Source organism: Cygnus olor, chromosome 1 (assembly GCF_009769625.2).
Source record: "Cygnus olor isolate bCygOlo1 chromosome 1, bCygOlo1.pri.v2, whole genome shotgun sequence".
Classification (NCBI taxonomy): Eukaryota; Metazoa; Chordata; class Aves; order Anseriformes; family Anatidae; genus Cygnus; species Cygnus olor.
Window position 1 is genome coordinate 65997645 of NC_049169.1, and position 17583 is coordinate 66015227.

The 17583-nt window shown below is 39.5% G+C and overlaps 1 protein-coding gene across 1 annotated transcript in view; it reads left to right on the plus strand.

Moving 5' to 3' along the window:
• The window catches only part of CACNA1C (calcium voltage-gated channel subunit alpha1 C), a 488233-nt gene that overhangs the window by 336827 nt on the left and 133823 nt on the right, over positions 1-17583 (plus strand). Inside the window, 2 exon segments of the mRNA XM_040562696.1 lie at positions 5670-5773; positions 12518-12690. Of these exon segments, the coding sequence (XP_040418630.1) occupies positions 5670-5773; positions 12518-12690 (277 nt within the window).

The window sequence follows — 17583 nt, forward strand, 5'->3', positions numbered from 1 at the left end:
TGTCAGTTGTTTATGAAAGACATTTGGCACAAAGTGTAAGGGTGTGGGTATGTGAATTGCCAAGTCAGCAGAATTTAGTGAATTGTGTCTTCCCCTCCTATTATCTGGATGAAAGATGTCCACTGTGTGCTTGGTGATGCTGGACCATTATATTAATAGAAAATATGCCTCTAACATTATCTTTGAACTATGATGCTAGTGTAATGAACGAGAAACTTGAAAAATGTGCCTAGCTATTGTTCCTGGGGAAAAAAAAAAAAAAAAAAAAAAAAAAAACTCTAAACAACCAGAGCACCCATGTCTCATGTAGCTCTAATAATATGTCTTCACCTAGTTCTGAAGAACCACAAGATATAGGCATAAAAGTGAATTTATGGAGACAAATCGACTTTTCATTCCTTGGCCCATACTGAAACTGCTGGTTGTAATTGTGATTAACAAACGACAGAATTAAAAATCTTGGTGCTATTGCTAGGCGATTATCTGTGTCATTGAGAAAAAAGCGTTCAACTGAAGGTTGCAATGCTAAGGTCATAGCAATTAAGGATGCTTGGAAAAGAAGAGGTCTCCCACAATACACAATGTTCATCAGACTTCCTGAGATATGCTGAAATGCTTTCTCTTCATCTTGATGTTGAGCAGTTTCTTTGACTTGCAAGAAAAAGAAAAAAAAAAGTATCAGAATCCAATTCCTTTGGTTTGTGTGTAGTGAAGTTGTTTGTGTTTGGTGAAATTGTTTGTAGTGAAATTATTTGCTTTGTCCAGAGAGGAAAAAATGACTCCAAGTTTGTTTATAACAAGGGATATGTGTTGCAACCAATGCAATGGGAGACATGGGTTTTCCCAGAAAGATAGTTTAGCAAAACACACCAAAACAAAGACCAGGTCATGTGGCAGTTAAGTGTGTAGTGGGTATCCAACATATGACAGGCTACTTCTCAAGCTCTGACAAAAGAATAAATTGTGTATGTCCATCCCAACTTGGTTCACGGTACTTAAAGCTAATATAGTTCCTCCTATAGGAGCAATCATTGCTTCTTGCGAGTATTTATTGACTGGACTCAAGGCAAAAGAATGACACAGATCCAGAAATGCTTGAAGAGAATGCCAGGTGTGTTCCTTTAATCACAGTATTTCCAAGCATAACAAGCAGGACTCTAATTATATAGACCTGCTCAAAATATAATGTTCTAAAGATCTTCTTAATTCTGATTATGTAACTTGTTCAGAAAACAGGACACAGTCTTGTATGTCAGGGAATGCATATCTCTGTCCTCTTATTGTAGGTGTCTAGGATGACCAGGCAGTAAATCCATTCATTAAGGCTGAGAAGTGGTGCAGAGTGTTACTGACCGTAGTGGTCCCTTCTGTCACCGCAAAACTGAGAAACTATCCAAAACAATGTTGATGTTAGAGGGAAAACTTAGAAGCCCTTCAGAGAAAAATCCTATCCTGTTCCTTTCAGCCCAAGTGAGTAGGTAAACTACAGTATGAACAGGCATTTACAAAGTGCAGTAATTTGGTTCTAGTCCCAATCCCATCCACATGAGCCTAGAGCAAAGTTAGAGCGCTGCTGTATGAGAGGCTAAGCTGGATTCTTCAGAGGCCATTTGGTCACTAAGGAGTCTCCTGAGCAAACTTCTTCCTAGAGGGGACAGAGGTTCAGCCTAATTCAGCTTCAGTGATCTTGAGTCTGCACCTGAATACTGAGATGAGATGGTGACATTTTGTTGTACAGTACCCAGTGAGGCAAGGCAGTATCTCACTTTGTAGATTGGAAGGCTAAAGCGTAGTGAGCCAAAATGATGTCCCACAGTGCTAGAGAAGGTATCTAGCAAATCAAGAGAAGGAATCTAAGACCCTAATCTCTGAGGTGCCCCTAAGAGGTGACACATCAGCAGCGTTCAGAATTGTACCAACTTTCTCACTGTTGACAGTAGTGAGATGTAAGCATGGAGAAGTGAGCTATAAAAGGTCAGGCAGTTTGACTCAGAAAGCAGAATTATTTCTATAAATGACCATCTGTAGATCTATACTAATGCTATGCTTCCAGCTGACCTAGCAATCATCCCACACATACTTAAATTGACACCAAGCTGAATCACCTTGACTGCTGTAACTGGAATATTGTCACTCAAATCTACACTGGCTGATAGTCTTTGTTCAGACCTGTAAATGATCTTCCTTTTCTGTTGAGATTCATATGTTTAATAATAAACACCCCAGGGAGAAATAAACAGAGAAAAAGTGCACTCAGCAACCAGGGAGCTAAACTGGCTATCAGCATTTGTACTGTCTATCCTAGTGATGTAACTTATAAGAGATCCCCTTTGTGTTCACTGTAGGCAACGCTACAAAAAATATTCTGTAGACCTAATTTTCTACACTCAGTAATGTGTAAATGGTAGATCTCCTTCTGATTGTCATGACCCTGTGCAGCTTCTCTATTTCATTAGCATAATTAGGAAAAATCATCTGTACAACCTAAGTTATGTTTTCAGTGAAAGCCTCCAGCTTCAGTCAACAGGACACGTGTATGCATGCACATGTGATTAATAGCTCCTTATTTGCAGAATAATGACGTTTCCAAGAAGCGTTTTCAATGAAAGACAGATGCAAGGTTTTTAATGATAACTGTATGGGAGCATTGTTCAGTTGTGGGTAGTCTATCCTGGACTTCTAGGATACTTCCATTTTAGAGGAAGCATTTCCAGATATTTGGAAGGATAAAATCTTAGCCAAGAATTTAACGTTTCTTAAATGTTGATACGTTACTGTTTTGAGTAAGTGTTACTTCTTTTTTCCCCAAACCTCTGCCAAGCAGCCTACATCTCTGCATTTCTCTTGAAAATGTTTTTCAAGATCAAATAGTAAACTCACAGTGTGCTGTCTCCATACCAAAGCTTTTTGTGTTTTTACATAGTTTACCAAATACCTAATGTTACATCAACATATAACATACATTCCTAGCACCTGTGGGTCAGTTTCACAATATTTGGAATGATCTCACCTTCTGCTAAATAAAACAAGATGTGACAGTATCCTACATATGGAGTCCAGCAAGAAAGAGAGAGAGTAAAATACTCAGCTATCTGCCAAGTACTGATGGTTTCTCTGCTCTTGAGAAGATACCACTGTCTCTGCTTCTCAGCTTACCCATTACATATATGGCTGAGCAGTAAAAAAGAGGTGAAAAATGGACCTCACAAATGTTCAGTCTGAGAAGTCCTAAATGCTCTGCTATACCAGGAAGTAGGTCTATTTTTCAGGACCAAGTTGTGCTGATGCTAGCTGATGTAATCATTATGCAATTGTGCAGGCACTGGGACTAGCCAGAGTACACTGTATTCTACTTATATACCTTACCAGACCACAGAGGAAGCTTCTTGTCATCTGGAAATTTCTTCATGCCAGAGCAGTAGAAAGTTCTCTACCAGAAATTTTGGCATTTGTTATTTAAGATTCACTCATACCACAACTTCTAAAAGTTCTACTTTTCCAGCTGACTTTCCCAGATGAAGAAAAATACTGCCAATAGATAAGTGCCACATAGCTGAGACTTCTTTATCACCATCCATCATAATTAAAAGGAAGTCAAGTCGTCATTGTGCCTGCATAAATTCTTATAGCAGTTTCTCAGTCATTCTTAATCATTGTTTGTGTGGAATTTTTTATATAGATAGTTGCATTCTTTGTAGAAGAGAGAGGATGTTAAGTCCAATTTCTTGACCTAATTCCAGCTTAGGTAGTTATGCTTTGCCTGCCTGATTTATCTGCTGTGATTGTGGGTGAATATTTGCTTCCATCTTGTATCATAGTGTTTTGTTTTCTTTAATGCATTGCTGTGTTTCACAGCAGAGGTGTCTGTGGGATGGTCATGTCATGTGGGATGCAATATGTCTTGCAAACATAAAGAATAATTAGTGATATTCCCATAATAACTGAGCAATTCTACAACAGTATTCAAAGGGAAAGTGGGTAATATACTTAGGGACTGTTAGAGAAACTGCTGAATTTCTGAAGAGAGGTGTTTCAGGTACTCTCTTCTGACTACAAAATCCATCAGTCCTGTGAGGAAGCAGCTGATGAACTGTTTTCACAGAGGTAGATTTTGAACTTCCTTTTTAATGAGTCTCCTTCAGTGAAGCTGCAGCTGAAAGAGCCCAGAGATAGAATTCTGTATTGGCCCATTGACTGTGGACTGTTGCCAGACATGGACTTTAATGACTGTACTTTGAAAGTAAAATGGATGATGTACCTCCATCCACAAAGAACTGATTATATTAGTGTTACTCTCTTGCCTTGTCTTGCTGAAGGTCTGAAATTCCTTTCCTGAGTTGTTATGAATCTTGAGTCAGCTCACCTCCCCTAAAGTGTGTCTCAGTGCCCATGTATGGAAGAATATTTCTTCTGGGATCACAACAAATGCTTAGATTGCAAAGACAAGAGCATTTTCCTAGAAGGAGAGAACAACATACGATAGAATTTTACAAGTGTGGAAAACAAAGGAACCTAAGTTGCTTTATGCCTTTTAGGTACTTTCAAGTCTGCAATTTAAGTTCATAAATCATTTTAGTGCTCCTGAATATGTTAACCACCATCTGTTTCTTTAATGATGCTGTGTCTGGCTCAGAAGATAAGTGTTTATGAAAAGTAATGAAGAAGGGGTTTTGGTATTTTGATACCATCATGAAAATGAGATATTGAGGTATCCAGCAACTTTCCAAAATTTTGAACTTCAGAGGACTCTTCAAGATAAAATGGTGTTTATATGCTACATGCTTTTAGAATATGTAAAATATGTGCTAGTGTTGCTGTACACATAATACAGGTTCTGGTGCTAAAATAATAGTCTGCTGGCTTCATTTGCAGATTTTTGTAGTAGTGTTAAAGACAGATCTATGTTCATGCCATTCAGTTTACAGTCTCAAATTCTTTGAGTATTCACTTGTGTAGGAGTCACATTTTGAAAGAGAGATTCATCCTTCAAGGAGAGAAAGGAAGTTTGTGAGAAAGCTTTAGGTCACACAATCATTCAGGTTGGAAAAGACCTCTAAGATCATCTAGTCCAACCTTTAGATTGTCTAGTCCAACCTTTAAGTCCTGAAAGGACTTTTCTCAAAAGCATACAGCTACTGCCCTGACTGTGGAAAACTAAAGATTACCAGAGAATTGCCAGGGAAAGGTAAGTATATGTCCACAGTTACCACACACTTTTCTCTAAAGTGTGTGTACCTGTGCTGCAAATGGGAAATAAATATAATCTGACAACACACTGAGGTAATGCTTAGCAAAACCTAGCAACTTTTTCACAAGCAGAAAGCACATGCACAGAGATTAGAACAGAAGTTTAGAAGTCATTGGATGGACCCTTGTGGTGCTGTGGGTAAACTCCAGAAAGTGATAGTCTGCAACTTTGAGCATTCAAAGAAGTGCCAGTACAGCACATAGTTGTATTCTCAATCTGTATTAATCACTGCCTGTAAAGAAACAGCTGGAGGAAAAAAGCAATCAAAGCAGAGGTCACACCAGAAAGAACATACAGAAACACTTGCTATGATTATGTGTAAACCAACCACAGGCTCTGTTTACAAACCTTTCCATCTGTTCCTTTGCCTAATCATTTCTGCTTTCCCTCTCTGTCTTCTAACTTTCCTTCGTCTTTCCAGATGCAGGACGCTATGGGCTATGAGTTACCATGGGTGTATTTTGTCAGTCTGGTCATCTTTGGATCCTTTTTCGTTCTAAATCTGGTTCTTGGTGTGTTGAGCGGGTAAGCTGACAGTTTTGGTGTCCTTTTTCCAATGCTACAGGGCAAGACTCCATAATAAGGGTTCTTCCCTGTCACCAGGATTCTTTTGGAGGGATTAAAAATCTGAATCCAAGGAAGCTTTCACATCAGCTCTCAAAAATCTTGACCAAATATTCAAACTTGGCAAATAACAATGCAGGTAACAGAATAGGTATGCTGACAAAGAAATTTAATGTCTGGGCATCCAAAATTGCTAATGTCAACCTTCCATAAATTTCCAGAAAAATGATTATTGAAAATTTTATTGCTGGTGACTTGGGATCTCTTTGGCTGGAGCCTTGCAATGCTCAGAAACTGAGCTTGTCTCACTAATTATCATTCCACTCTTCCAGGTCAATGATGCCATAGGAAGGGACTGGCCCTGGATCTATTTTGTTACACTAATCATCATAGGGTCATTTTTTGTACTTAACTTGGTTCTCGGTGTACTTAGCGGGTAAGCAGTACCAGGAAAATGTTTTGTTATTGTTTATTTTTAAAAATTTGTATTTCTATTCCAACTCTGTTGTTACCAAAACAACGGGCAATGGTGGGTTGATCTCAGGAATCTTTATAGAAGACCTGGGCTATTGCTGTGCAAATAGCAAAACATGGCATTCCTAATGGCATGGAAAGAGTCTTTTGATTAAACCAAAGGAAAAAAAAAAAAAAAAAAAAAAAAACTATGACTGTAACTTTCCTCTACCTAAAACCTCTACCTATTCTCTGTGGGAAGAGGACAATACTATGTTCCACTGTTTAACTGCCTGTGGGTGAAGCATACCATTCACCATGGAAGGGGATTACAGTAAAATCTCTAGAAGAGTCATTGGGACTGAAGGAGGAATGAGAGCACGAGACAAATCCCTTCACAGTTGTGGGATGAGATTCCTGCCAAATTATGTCTTCTCACATGAGATATTTTAACATTGCTTAATATCTCTAAACCACAGCCTAATGGGAGACTATTTTCCCTGAAGAGTGTCTTGGGCACATTTCTTCTTCAACAAGCACATCTTCTCTGTTGTGCGGATTACAAGCCTAAAATTATGCAGGGAGGAAAGATCATTTCTCTCTGACCTTTCCTAAGGATGAACAGAGAAGCAGGATAATTTCTTCTAGTGTTTAAACATCCCTAAGTCATCTAGACATGTAGCTGTATTTCAGTTCTGCTGTATAACCCTCACTGCGAAGCATCATTTTGGTAGATATGATTAAAAACAATTGATATTGTCCCCTGTAGATAAAAACTTACTGCCCCTGGGGAGCCAGATAATTAGAGGAATCAAGCCAGTCAACATTCCTCACACAATTATTTTTTTTACAGATCTCCTAGAATTAAGCTTCGAATTCTGTATTTGGGCATGACTGGGTGCCTATAGCCATTCCACGTAGATGGATAAATATGGTGTGAGGGCTTTTATGCATCCTCTTTTTCTTTGTTTCTAACATCATGCCTCTCTCAATGAGTTCTAAATGAATTTGGTCAGAGCCTGTACTTGTTGCCTCAGTGGGAAACCCTTAAATCTCCTGTCTTTTGATCATAAGAGGGGGAATATCATCTCTGAGCAGGAGGGAAGCCTTGATGCTTCACAGAAATTGTGTCCTCAGTGTTTGTGCCAACAACATAGGAAAGGCAGTAGTAGGACTAGAGAAGAAAATCCTCCATTGATCACCCTGCGAAGAGAAAGATAATAGCAGATCTACAGAAGGTGTTGCTATTGTCTTCATTACTTCATTAAAGGAGACATGCAGCTAAGAAAGCTGCTGCAAAAGAGAAGAGTTTCCAAGCAGTAAATGGAGAGGGACAAAATGCCCAGTAATGAAGTGTCAGGCAATAGTCTGTGTTTGGATTTCTGGAGAGTGATACTCTGGGTACAATTTTAAAATGTAAGCTCCTCATTTCTCCATGCGGATGCTCAGATCAGCAGGTAAGGATGTCAGCAGTAGAGGAGGAGGATGACCAGCTGACAGTGGGTAAGCAGTCTGTTGTATCAGAAATGCACTCGAGGATCATGTAAGACGGTGGTTGAAGATTCTGTAATATCTGATTTGATAAAACAGTGCCTGAGAGCCCAGCCTTGAGGAGTGCATATTGTTGAAGCATTGCTGATTCAATTTACCGACACTTGGATTTGTGTCTGTACATAGTGGAAATTTGCATTTCCTCTCTCTTTTGTTTTTTAACCTAAGAAAGTGTTTTGGGGCCTAGATACTCCATCTCCTGAGATACTGCAGCCAAAGCACCACAGCTAGTGGTGAGAGATGGAAACTGTCTGTAGGGAGAACTGAAATCAAAGATGAAGTTCACCTTGCTTAATCTGTGAGTCACTATTTCTGGCTGTGTTCACACTATTATGACAGCTGCACTGTTTCTGCAGTTTTTCTCCCAACTGGAGAAAAGTAAAAAGAAACTTAAGAATTTGCATCCATGAAAAAAAAAAATAGAAATGATGGCAGAAATGTTCTAAATTTTCTTTGGGCTAAATAAGCAGTTCTTAAACAATTAACTTTCTAAAGCAATTCTAAATTCTGCTGAGTTGCAAAGTGTCTTTGCTTTGCAGATTCAGCTTTTTTTTTTTTTTAATAAACTTGCTATTAGTCTGTTTTGTGTAGATGATCCACCTGTCTGTTCTATGTAGTACACAAAGCAATATTCCTGGGCATCTTTGTAGATCCATTCTGGGCACCTCTGATTTCTCCCCATTTATTTCAGGAACGTCAACAAGCATGTTGTGTAGGTAGACTTCGACAATGACAGATTAGCTTAGGTTTTTTTAATCGCTTCTGAATACGTAAGTGTAATTAATTGTACTCACAAAGACACTTTGATTGCACCTGCAAAATCAAATACCGAGTTCTGCTCTGCCTAAAGATCTCATCTGTAATTTGTTTTTCCTCAGGTATTTCACCCATTCATGATTCTTCTGGTGAATTTGCTAGTCAAGTGCTAAGCTAAATAGTATGACAGAGTATTAGTGTGTAGAGCTATAATCCTTTTTGTATTTTGACTGAGCACACTATAAAATCGATGTGTTCCAAAGGAAAAACCTAGTCAGCAGATAACACAGTGGACCTCCTCAAGTCTAGGCAAAAGGAGTCCACGTCACTGCTGTAAGTAGTGAAGCCACTGTTAGAGGTCTTCTGAGACCAGAGATGTTCACATCTGCTACCTGTTTCAGTTGATTAGTAAGGGGAAAAAATGGCAGTGTGTGTTTAACTTTCAGACCTGTATGTTGATGCATATAGATTCAGATTTATTTTACATTTTGCCAATCAGTGATCCAAATTCCAAGATAAAGGCCAAACAAGCAATTTCCTAGGGCAAATGGAGGGCCAGAGAACAGCCATTTCTTCTGATATGAGAGGATCCTGCAAACCCAGTTGGCTGCTTCTGATGCTGTTACTGCCAAGGAAGAGATCAGAGTGAACAGGAGGCTGTCTGTAGTTGTAGCTCCTCCTGAGGACAGCAGAAGTAGTTTTCCTGATATTTCAGGGCTCTTCTTTAGTCTTCTGTCCCCTCTTCCAACCCTTTCCATTCTTTGCTGTATCTGTCAGGGTGGATGAGGTTTGAAGCCTCGTGCTGCATTAAGCAAGAGCTTTGAACTGCTAGAATTCTGCCATTTTCCTCACTTTCCAACACTCCTCTGAATGAGAGAATTCATACTGAGATCAGATATAGACATGAATTATCTATATTTCAGATTATATATATTATATTAGATTATATATATATATTGTCTATATTTCAGATATATTTCATATTTTTATTTAAAGGATTGGTATTTCCTTTGGCAGATGTCTTAGAGTTTCCTGGGAAAGTGAAAGAAAGTGAAGCAAACTGAGTTGGGGAAAACAATGAGATTCGCCAACTCGTGAACAGATGTTGTCTTCTTCACTGAAAAGAGACAGATTGCTTGGTAGTTCTGCAAGCCTCTGTTGACCTTATCCTCACATGATATTGCAATTTTTTTTTGAGAAGGCCACCTCCTGACTCAAGATGGCACTTCTATCAGAAAGCTTATTTGGTCCTTGGCCTCCCTGCTGAAACTGCAAACAATGAACGTTTACTGCCAACTGTGATGGTGGCAGAGGTAATGTGCACACCTGCCTGCAGTAGGAACTGGACTGAGGTCACCAACTCATTTCACATGGGATAGTAAATGACATGGATAGTAATTCTTGATTGTGAACTACATTTGCCTGAATACAGGCTGGCATTCCACATGGGAAGTGGTTGGAATTGTATTAGCAATTTCCTGAGCCACCTGTTCTCAATAGTTTAATGCTCGCAGAGCATAGAAATTAAGATAATTTAAATAAGTTGTCTTCTTTGGAGAGTCATACAAGATTTGGAAACCCATACATTGTACAAAGGAAAGAGACAGATGAATTCATATCATTTAGACTGGGGGATCACAGTATTTTCAGCTGTGCCATGAAAAAGCCAGGTAACAAGTTAACTTCTATGCAGACAGTCAGCATAATGACATGCTGCTAAAAGCTCATTTCAGTTTAGTCAGCTCTTCTTCCAGCCTGAGTCACATTTGAGAGGGACAGTACATGGAGCTGACAAGACCCAAGCAGGCATGCAGCTTAGATGCATCTAATATAAATGATCCAGTTCAGTGCACGGTAGAAATTCCATTTTCTGTTAGCTGGATCATTTCGTTTTCCACACTTTGGTTTCTAAAACTGACCCTTGCAAGTTATAGCAATGCAAATACATAGTTCTCACTTGGAGTTGAAAGCCTTTTCCCTTTTAAAAATGGACCTATTTGTTGAAGATTCTAAAATACCAATTTACAAGCCAACTATTGAAATACTAGGATTTGATTTTTCAAACAGCCTTAATAGTGCATAGCTTCATTCAGTGATTTTTCTGGAGTTCATTCATTAATTTGGATAGGGTGCTATGTAAGACCCAGAGGAAAGATGTTATTGAAGCTATAAACAAAAACAATTGGAATTGATTGGATTTTTTAAAAATCTTTTGTACAGATTTTATTGTTGTTGCTGGGGTCATTCTTGCCATATTTGCAGTAGCTGTTTCTCGGCCTTGTGGCTATTGGGTCCGAGGGTTGACTGTGATCTAACTTCAGGCCTAAAAACCAGTGATTCTCTTCATCATTTGCACCTTCATTATCACTGTCCCATGGGACAGCCTGAAACTTCAGTAATGTGACAGAGGGTGAGGATCGCACACGCATCCTTTGTCACATAGTTTGGCTTGAAATAAAGATATCTTCCTACTTTTCCTACTTTCATTCTGCTTCTGTGCTGGTATCATGCACAGTTCGTAATATAAAAAGCCTGATCAAAAGACTGAAGTCAATGGAAATCTTTCAGCAGGTTTTGACCAGACAGAAGTACTTCATTAAACCATCACTACTGGAAATGCATCCCTGTCTCAGTTGCTTGAGAACACTTCATGTGGCACTCATTGATATTTTGATTAGGATTTTCATACTCCTGATATTATCCCACCAAAGTTAGTGGAAGGCTTCCCATTTGTTTTTGGAGGCGCAAAACAAAGACTAATATTAGGCTTTTTTTTTTTTTTTAATTTCACTCATTGCTGACAATCATCAGCGAGGCTAATGCATGTTGTATTTGAGAGAATGACTTTTCCTCTCATATCTAGACACAGTGGGCCGTGTTATCTGCTGTGTGCACCTTGTGTAGTGATCTGCTTCAATAGATATAAGGCTTAAGTACTCTTAGTGCAATGTTTTTCACAATCATTAAGCTTACTTTTAAAAATACAAACATTAAAACCTGATTTAGAACCACAGGAGAGTTGTTAAATGGAGGTAGATTGGCATTTCTAGAAAAAAAAAAATAGTGCAGGGTAGATGTCTGACAGATAGGAAGAAAAAGAATCACAGTCAAAAAGAAGGCAAAGCAGACACCCTGGATCATAACTAAGCAACATTAAATTCTTGTTCCTATGCCCTCTCTTTTAAGCCCATATTCCCAATAGTGGTTTTTCATCACACAATCAAACACCTACCCTGTTTCACTTTCTGGCAGAATCTATTATTGCTCATGTTTGTCTACCCAGCTGGAGACTTGAAAAATAAATTTCATGTCAGATAACAGGCCTGAATACTGAAAGCCTGCAATAAAACATTGAGGTTTAAATTTTCAAGTATACTGTTCAGTACTATGGGTGAAATTGCCCATAATTATCTGTGTAGAGAATTGTGAGTATCATTACTTACACTTACAATTAGTACAACTTAGCTGTGATTATACAATCTTAAAGACAGATTGAGACCTGACTAAAAATTACAGCTACCATCTCACTCTCCAGATGTCAGATTATTGTCAAACAGTTCATCATTGTCTCGAATTAACCACTATCCATATAGATATTTATGGATAGCTTTTGGAGAATATCAAGTGGTAAAGAATGTTAGAAAGTGTGTGGTATTGTACAAAAACATTATATATGAATTTTATTTTAATTATTAATCAAATGTTGAGAATGAAAGGATTAAAAAGGTAATTGTGTTCTCCTAAGCACTGGTAAAAATGTGGACACTCCAGCTGTTTTACAAGTGCAAGGATACTCCTTACATGTGTCTGTCCTGACAGAACAGAGAAAGCTGGGTGTGCTACAGAGGATATGGAGACTTTCTAGTGGAAATCAATCTAACCCATTGTTTTTCAATCTCTTCCTCTCCCTCCACCCACGTCCCGTTCCTCCCTCCCTCTTGCTAGGGAGTTTTCCAAAGAAAGAGAGAAGGCTAAGGCTCGTGGTGATTTCCAGAAGTTACGGGAAAAACAACAGCTGGAGGAGGATTTGAAGGGATATTTAGACTGGATAACTCAAGCTGAAGACATTGACCCAGAAAATGAAGATGAAGGCATGGATGAGGAGAAGCCTCGAAACAGTAAGCAATTTTATTCTGTCTGTCTGTCTTTCTCTGCTTTTACCAAGAGAGCCTGTGCCCACCTGCTCTAGCGCTGAGATTGCCTATAGGGCAGAACAGGTTCTTTCTGAGACTCTTACTATGCTTATACGTGATCCAAGTTTAATGCTTTTTTGGAAACTATGGAAGGGAGAAATATGTGTAAAATAATGGATATTGTTTTGCAGATCCTCAGTTTCTTGTCTATAATACTGACATTAGAACCTGATATTAAACAGGAAAAAAGATCAATACTTGCCATTGGAAGTTCGCTACTGGGATAAGTTTTAAAATATACATGTGTCTCCTATTTGTTTATTTAACTGTAGTTCAGTGTTACAGGCTATTGACACACGGTTAATTACTTTGAAAGCAAAGGTTTCTAGGCAAAGCAATGCTACAGTATGGGATAAGGGCCAAGTCAGCCCTGTTGTACATTAAGTGCACCATCTGTAACTCCATTGAAATCAGCGGAATTGCATTTGCTTTTGCCAGGCTGGAATTAAGCTTTCAGGCATTTCTTGTAAGAGAAGTACCTCTTTTTCTTCTGTTCTGGAGTTGAGAAGATGTTTATGCAAAGTGAGAATTCACTATCTCTTCTTATTACAAATCCTGAAGAATGACGGGTTTGAAGAAAGCAGAGATTCCTTGTGTTTCATTATCTTCGTTGAATCTTCTCACTCCACCTCATCTTTTACTAGTACAGGCTCTGTATCACTTCAGAAACACCTAGCAGTCATCATTACAGGTCATGTGCTTGGGAAATGTCAGAGTTGGAACCTTTAGACAGTTATGCAGTTAATGGACACCTATACTACTCAGCTTTCATTGCTGAAATGTGCATTATCCCAGTTTGATTTTGGAAGAGAAGACATGAAGCATTTCCCTATAGATCACCCTTCCTACCAAATAAACAAAATCTATGGGGTGATCTGATCAGAACCATATATTCCAGCAACAGGAAGACCAGACACTGAAAAGTTATTCCTGCAGAAAAAAAGCAAGATTTCTATCAGATGCTCATGATATTTTGGAGAAGTAAGCACTACTCCCTGTAGCTGCCAGAACACTTAAGTTCTTTCAGAAAAAAGAAAAAAAAAAATCACTTGTGGGGTCATGAATATCAAGTCATACCCCTGATACCTATGTATTTGGATTTGAGGGAGTCATTGGGGGGACTTGCTCAGACCTCCCCAGATCAGGTTACTTTTCTTTTTATGTTGGTGCCTTCAAGTGCTCATAGCTTACTTTCACAATTAAACCTCAGTAATTTGTTATTCATAGACAAAATTTGCTGCTGTGTGGCATACAATAAATGGAAGATCATGTCTGGTGATCCCATTTCCTTTCTTTATAGGCAGAATTTCCTATTATGAAGAAAAAAAAAAAGAAAAAAAAAAAAGCACCACTGTAATGGACTCTGGTATCCTTATATGACATCTGAGTGGGGAGGCCAATTGTCACACCACTCTACTGAAGTCACCAGGAGGCTTTCCCTTGACTTCAGTGGGAAGTTGCTAGAGACATGCCTGTTAAAAAAAAGTGTAGCCACATTGCTGAGATAGTATGATGAGAACCTGCCAAAGCTACTCGCTAATTTGAACTTTTTCCTCTTTAATTAACATGAAAATAATGCTGCTCTGGTAAAAGCGTTTTGAAATAGGTCAGATGTAGTTTCATTGTATTCATTGCAACAGGGTGGGATCAGTCCAAACTTGAGCTAACAAGCTCCTTTTCTGACTGGTGATACTAAGAACTGAAAGATAACATATCTTCAGCTTACAGTGCTTCTTCTTCAGATTAATAAAGTGAGTTTGGTAAGACAGGGTTTATAAAATCCGTAATATTGCATCTGACAAGTTCTCAAGAGTTTCTCCCAGTCGGCTATTAATGGCAAACTAACTTTTTACCCATTTCTTCTCCAAACTGTTTATGAATGCAGTGTCTTCAGTGCTGTTGGTTCCAAGAGCCAGGTCTAAGGACAGTGGTTGTTAACCAGTCCCAACCACACAGCATATCTTTCTCTCTGACATCATTGTGGGACACTTAATCAGTTCTTGTTACATGACAGACCAGGCTTGGGAACAGATGTCTGCAGTGCCTAGTGTTATATAGCAGAATCACATCTTTGAGAGGAATGGCTCAGGATGTGAAGAAAGGCTGTGGACTGATGTTGGCCATGTACAAGGGACAAAAGTCATGCTAACAAAAGTCTCTGAACAAGAGAATAGGAGAGACCAAGCAAACAGGTCACTCTATGAAGTTTATTTTCTTATTCCTCTAAAAGTTTTTTTGTTTGGTTTGGTTTGGTTTGGTTTGTGGTTTTGTTTTTTTTTTTTCTTCCATTTAGAACAGGCTGTTGATAACAATGATCTTGTGTGAGGCTTTGGGCTCTACAATATAAAAAGGATGTTAAAGTTCTTGAAATGGTCCAGAGGAGGACACCAAAGCAGGTGAAAGGGCTGGAAGGCATGTCCTGTGAGGACACTGGGCTGTCCCATGCTCTCTGAAGCTCCCTGAGGAGATGAGGCGCAGAGGGAGGTGCCGGTCTCTGCTCCCTGGTACCAAGCACAGGGCTCACAGGAACGGCACAGAGCTGCCAGGGGAGGGTCAGACAGGGCATTAGGAGAAATGTCTTTACCTTGAGGGTGGTCAAACGCTGGGACAGGCTTTCTGCAGGGGTGGTTGATGCCCCAAGCCCCTCAGTGTTCAAGAGGCAATTGGGCAGTGCCCTCAATAATATGCTTTAACTTTTGGTCAGCCCTGAGGTGGTCAGGCAGGTGGACTTGATAATCTTTGTAGGTCCCTTCCAACTGAACTATTCTATAGTGTTCCATACTCTCCAGTGCTGTGCATTGACCTCCTTCCTGCCAAAGGCTTTTTTAACTATGGAAGTAAAGGATCTTTGTGCTTCCTTCCTCTGATGGGGAAGCAAATAGCCTCTAGACACAGATGGTAAAGAGCAACACCCCCTTTCCCACACCCAGGTCCAGCCCCCCAGCCAACAAAAATACCTGGATCCATGCCCCCACCCAGCAGAGTTGAGGAGTTTTCATTCTGGCCTTTTGTATTTTATAAACCACGTTAGTTTTTCTTTCCTAGTAGGCTGTTGTATTTACTCTTGCCAAATTATGGGTACCATATTGTTTAATCTCTGTTGTATTTCTTGACAAAGCAAAATAGTTTACAGGCATCCTCTCCTAAGATGTCATGCTCACTTCATTTGTTGACATGCTCATCCGTCATGTATACCACATAGGAAGAAACTCACTGTATATTTACTGTATCTACCTATGTGGTTACACATCTTATATGTCCTATTGCGTACAAACATACCTAACGCAGAACCATCTCAACCCACTCTGATGCTGGAGACCAATATCTGCCTGGGATACACTGATGGAGAGCAGCACTGAAAAGGCCTATCTGCTCTCCTGAAGCTTAATCGCATTCAAGTTGTGCTGCTCTTGGGGGTTGATGGATCTGCTAGAAAATAAGGTGAAGGAGCACTGTGTAACAAATCAAATAGAAATAGAGGTCTTTTCTTTAATGGCTTCCATTTAAGATAACGCCATAGAAAAAGTGCCATAAGTGATAAGGTATTGTTTTTATTTGTGTGTGTGTGTTTTCTACTGTGTTGAATGCTTTGGCATTCATGCCAGCCATCAATCACCAGTAGGGTTTGGACTTCAGGATTGGTATTAATTCTCTTCCAACTACCATCTACAGAACATGCTCCAACTATAAAGGACAGATGGCACAGCATTTCAGACATGGTTGTAAATGACCTCAGGAATCTATCTGGCCTGATTGCCCTTAGCCCATCTGAATCACACCTACTAACCATGCTGAGCTTCTTGGTTTTGCATTGCTGAGGCTCCAATGTCTTCCTTGTCTTCTTGTGTTTAGCTCTTGCTGAAGGAGCACAGATGCCTCACATACAGCTTCAGTGTGGTTCTCTCTCGAGTTTTCTTCAAAGCTCACTGCCTTCTCTTTCTGGTATAATGTCCTGAGGTCCACAGCAGAGTGCTTCTGCCCCTTCCCAACACACTTTGTTCAGTGATAAATTAATTAACAGTGTTGACTTTTAAGGTATCAGCCCTGAACATTTCAAATAACATTTCACTGAAGTACATAGGGCAGTTCGGTACTCCTAAAGTGGTTGTTTTAGTTCAACATACTGGAAAGGTTTGTTTCAGTTATATCACACTGATGCTCAGCAGATCTGGGTTCCAGCCAGTGAATTACACCATTACTTTAAAGAAGTCATGTTAGTTTTCACTTCCTCAATTTCCCCTTGGAAGCTGTATGCAGGTTTTGGTTGTTGTTTTTTAATAAATAATATTGTAAGAGTTCAGCATTTTAATATATACTTACTAAATTAGAGTCTCAGCTAATGTAAATCTGCAACTCTGAGAATCAGCAGTTTACACCATCTGGGCTCTGGCCCAGGTAGGCTACCTAAACTGGATCATCCCAGACACAGAGAACATATGTTTCCAGTCTCTTCTCTGCCCTTGGCTGCGGAGCCAGGTTTCGCCGTCTTCTTTCTCTGTAAAGAAGACCGACTGCCTGCCTGTCAACATGCCTCCTGTAAGACAGAGAACATGAGGCAGAAGGGAAGAGAATTGCACTTGCATCCCCTTTGGTTTGACTGCCTGTGCCAGTCTTTTGGGCATCATCAGTTGTATATTGTATATTCCACAGCTTTCCTGAAGCGGTCAAACCTTGACCCAAGTCTCATTGGGTGTTTACAGCCCTTAATGAAATGGTCGACAAGCCCAAGTACTACAGCAGCAAGAGCCCTCATGGAAGAAAGGATGAGAAAAGAAGATAAATGTAGCCAGGGTTGGACAATCTGTGCAGCCTTCAGCT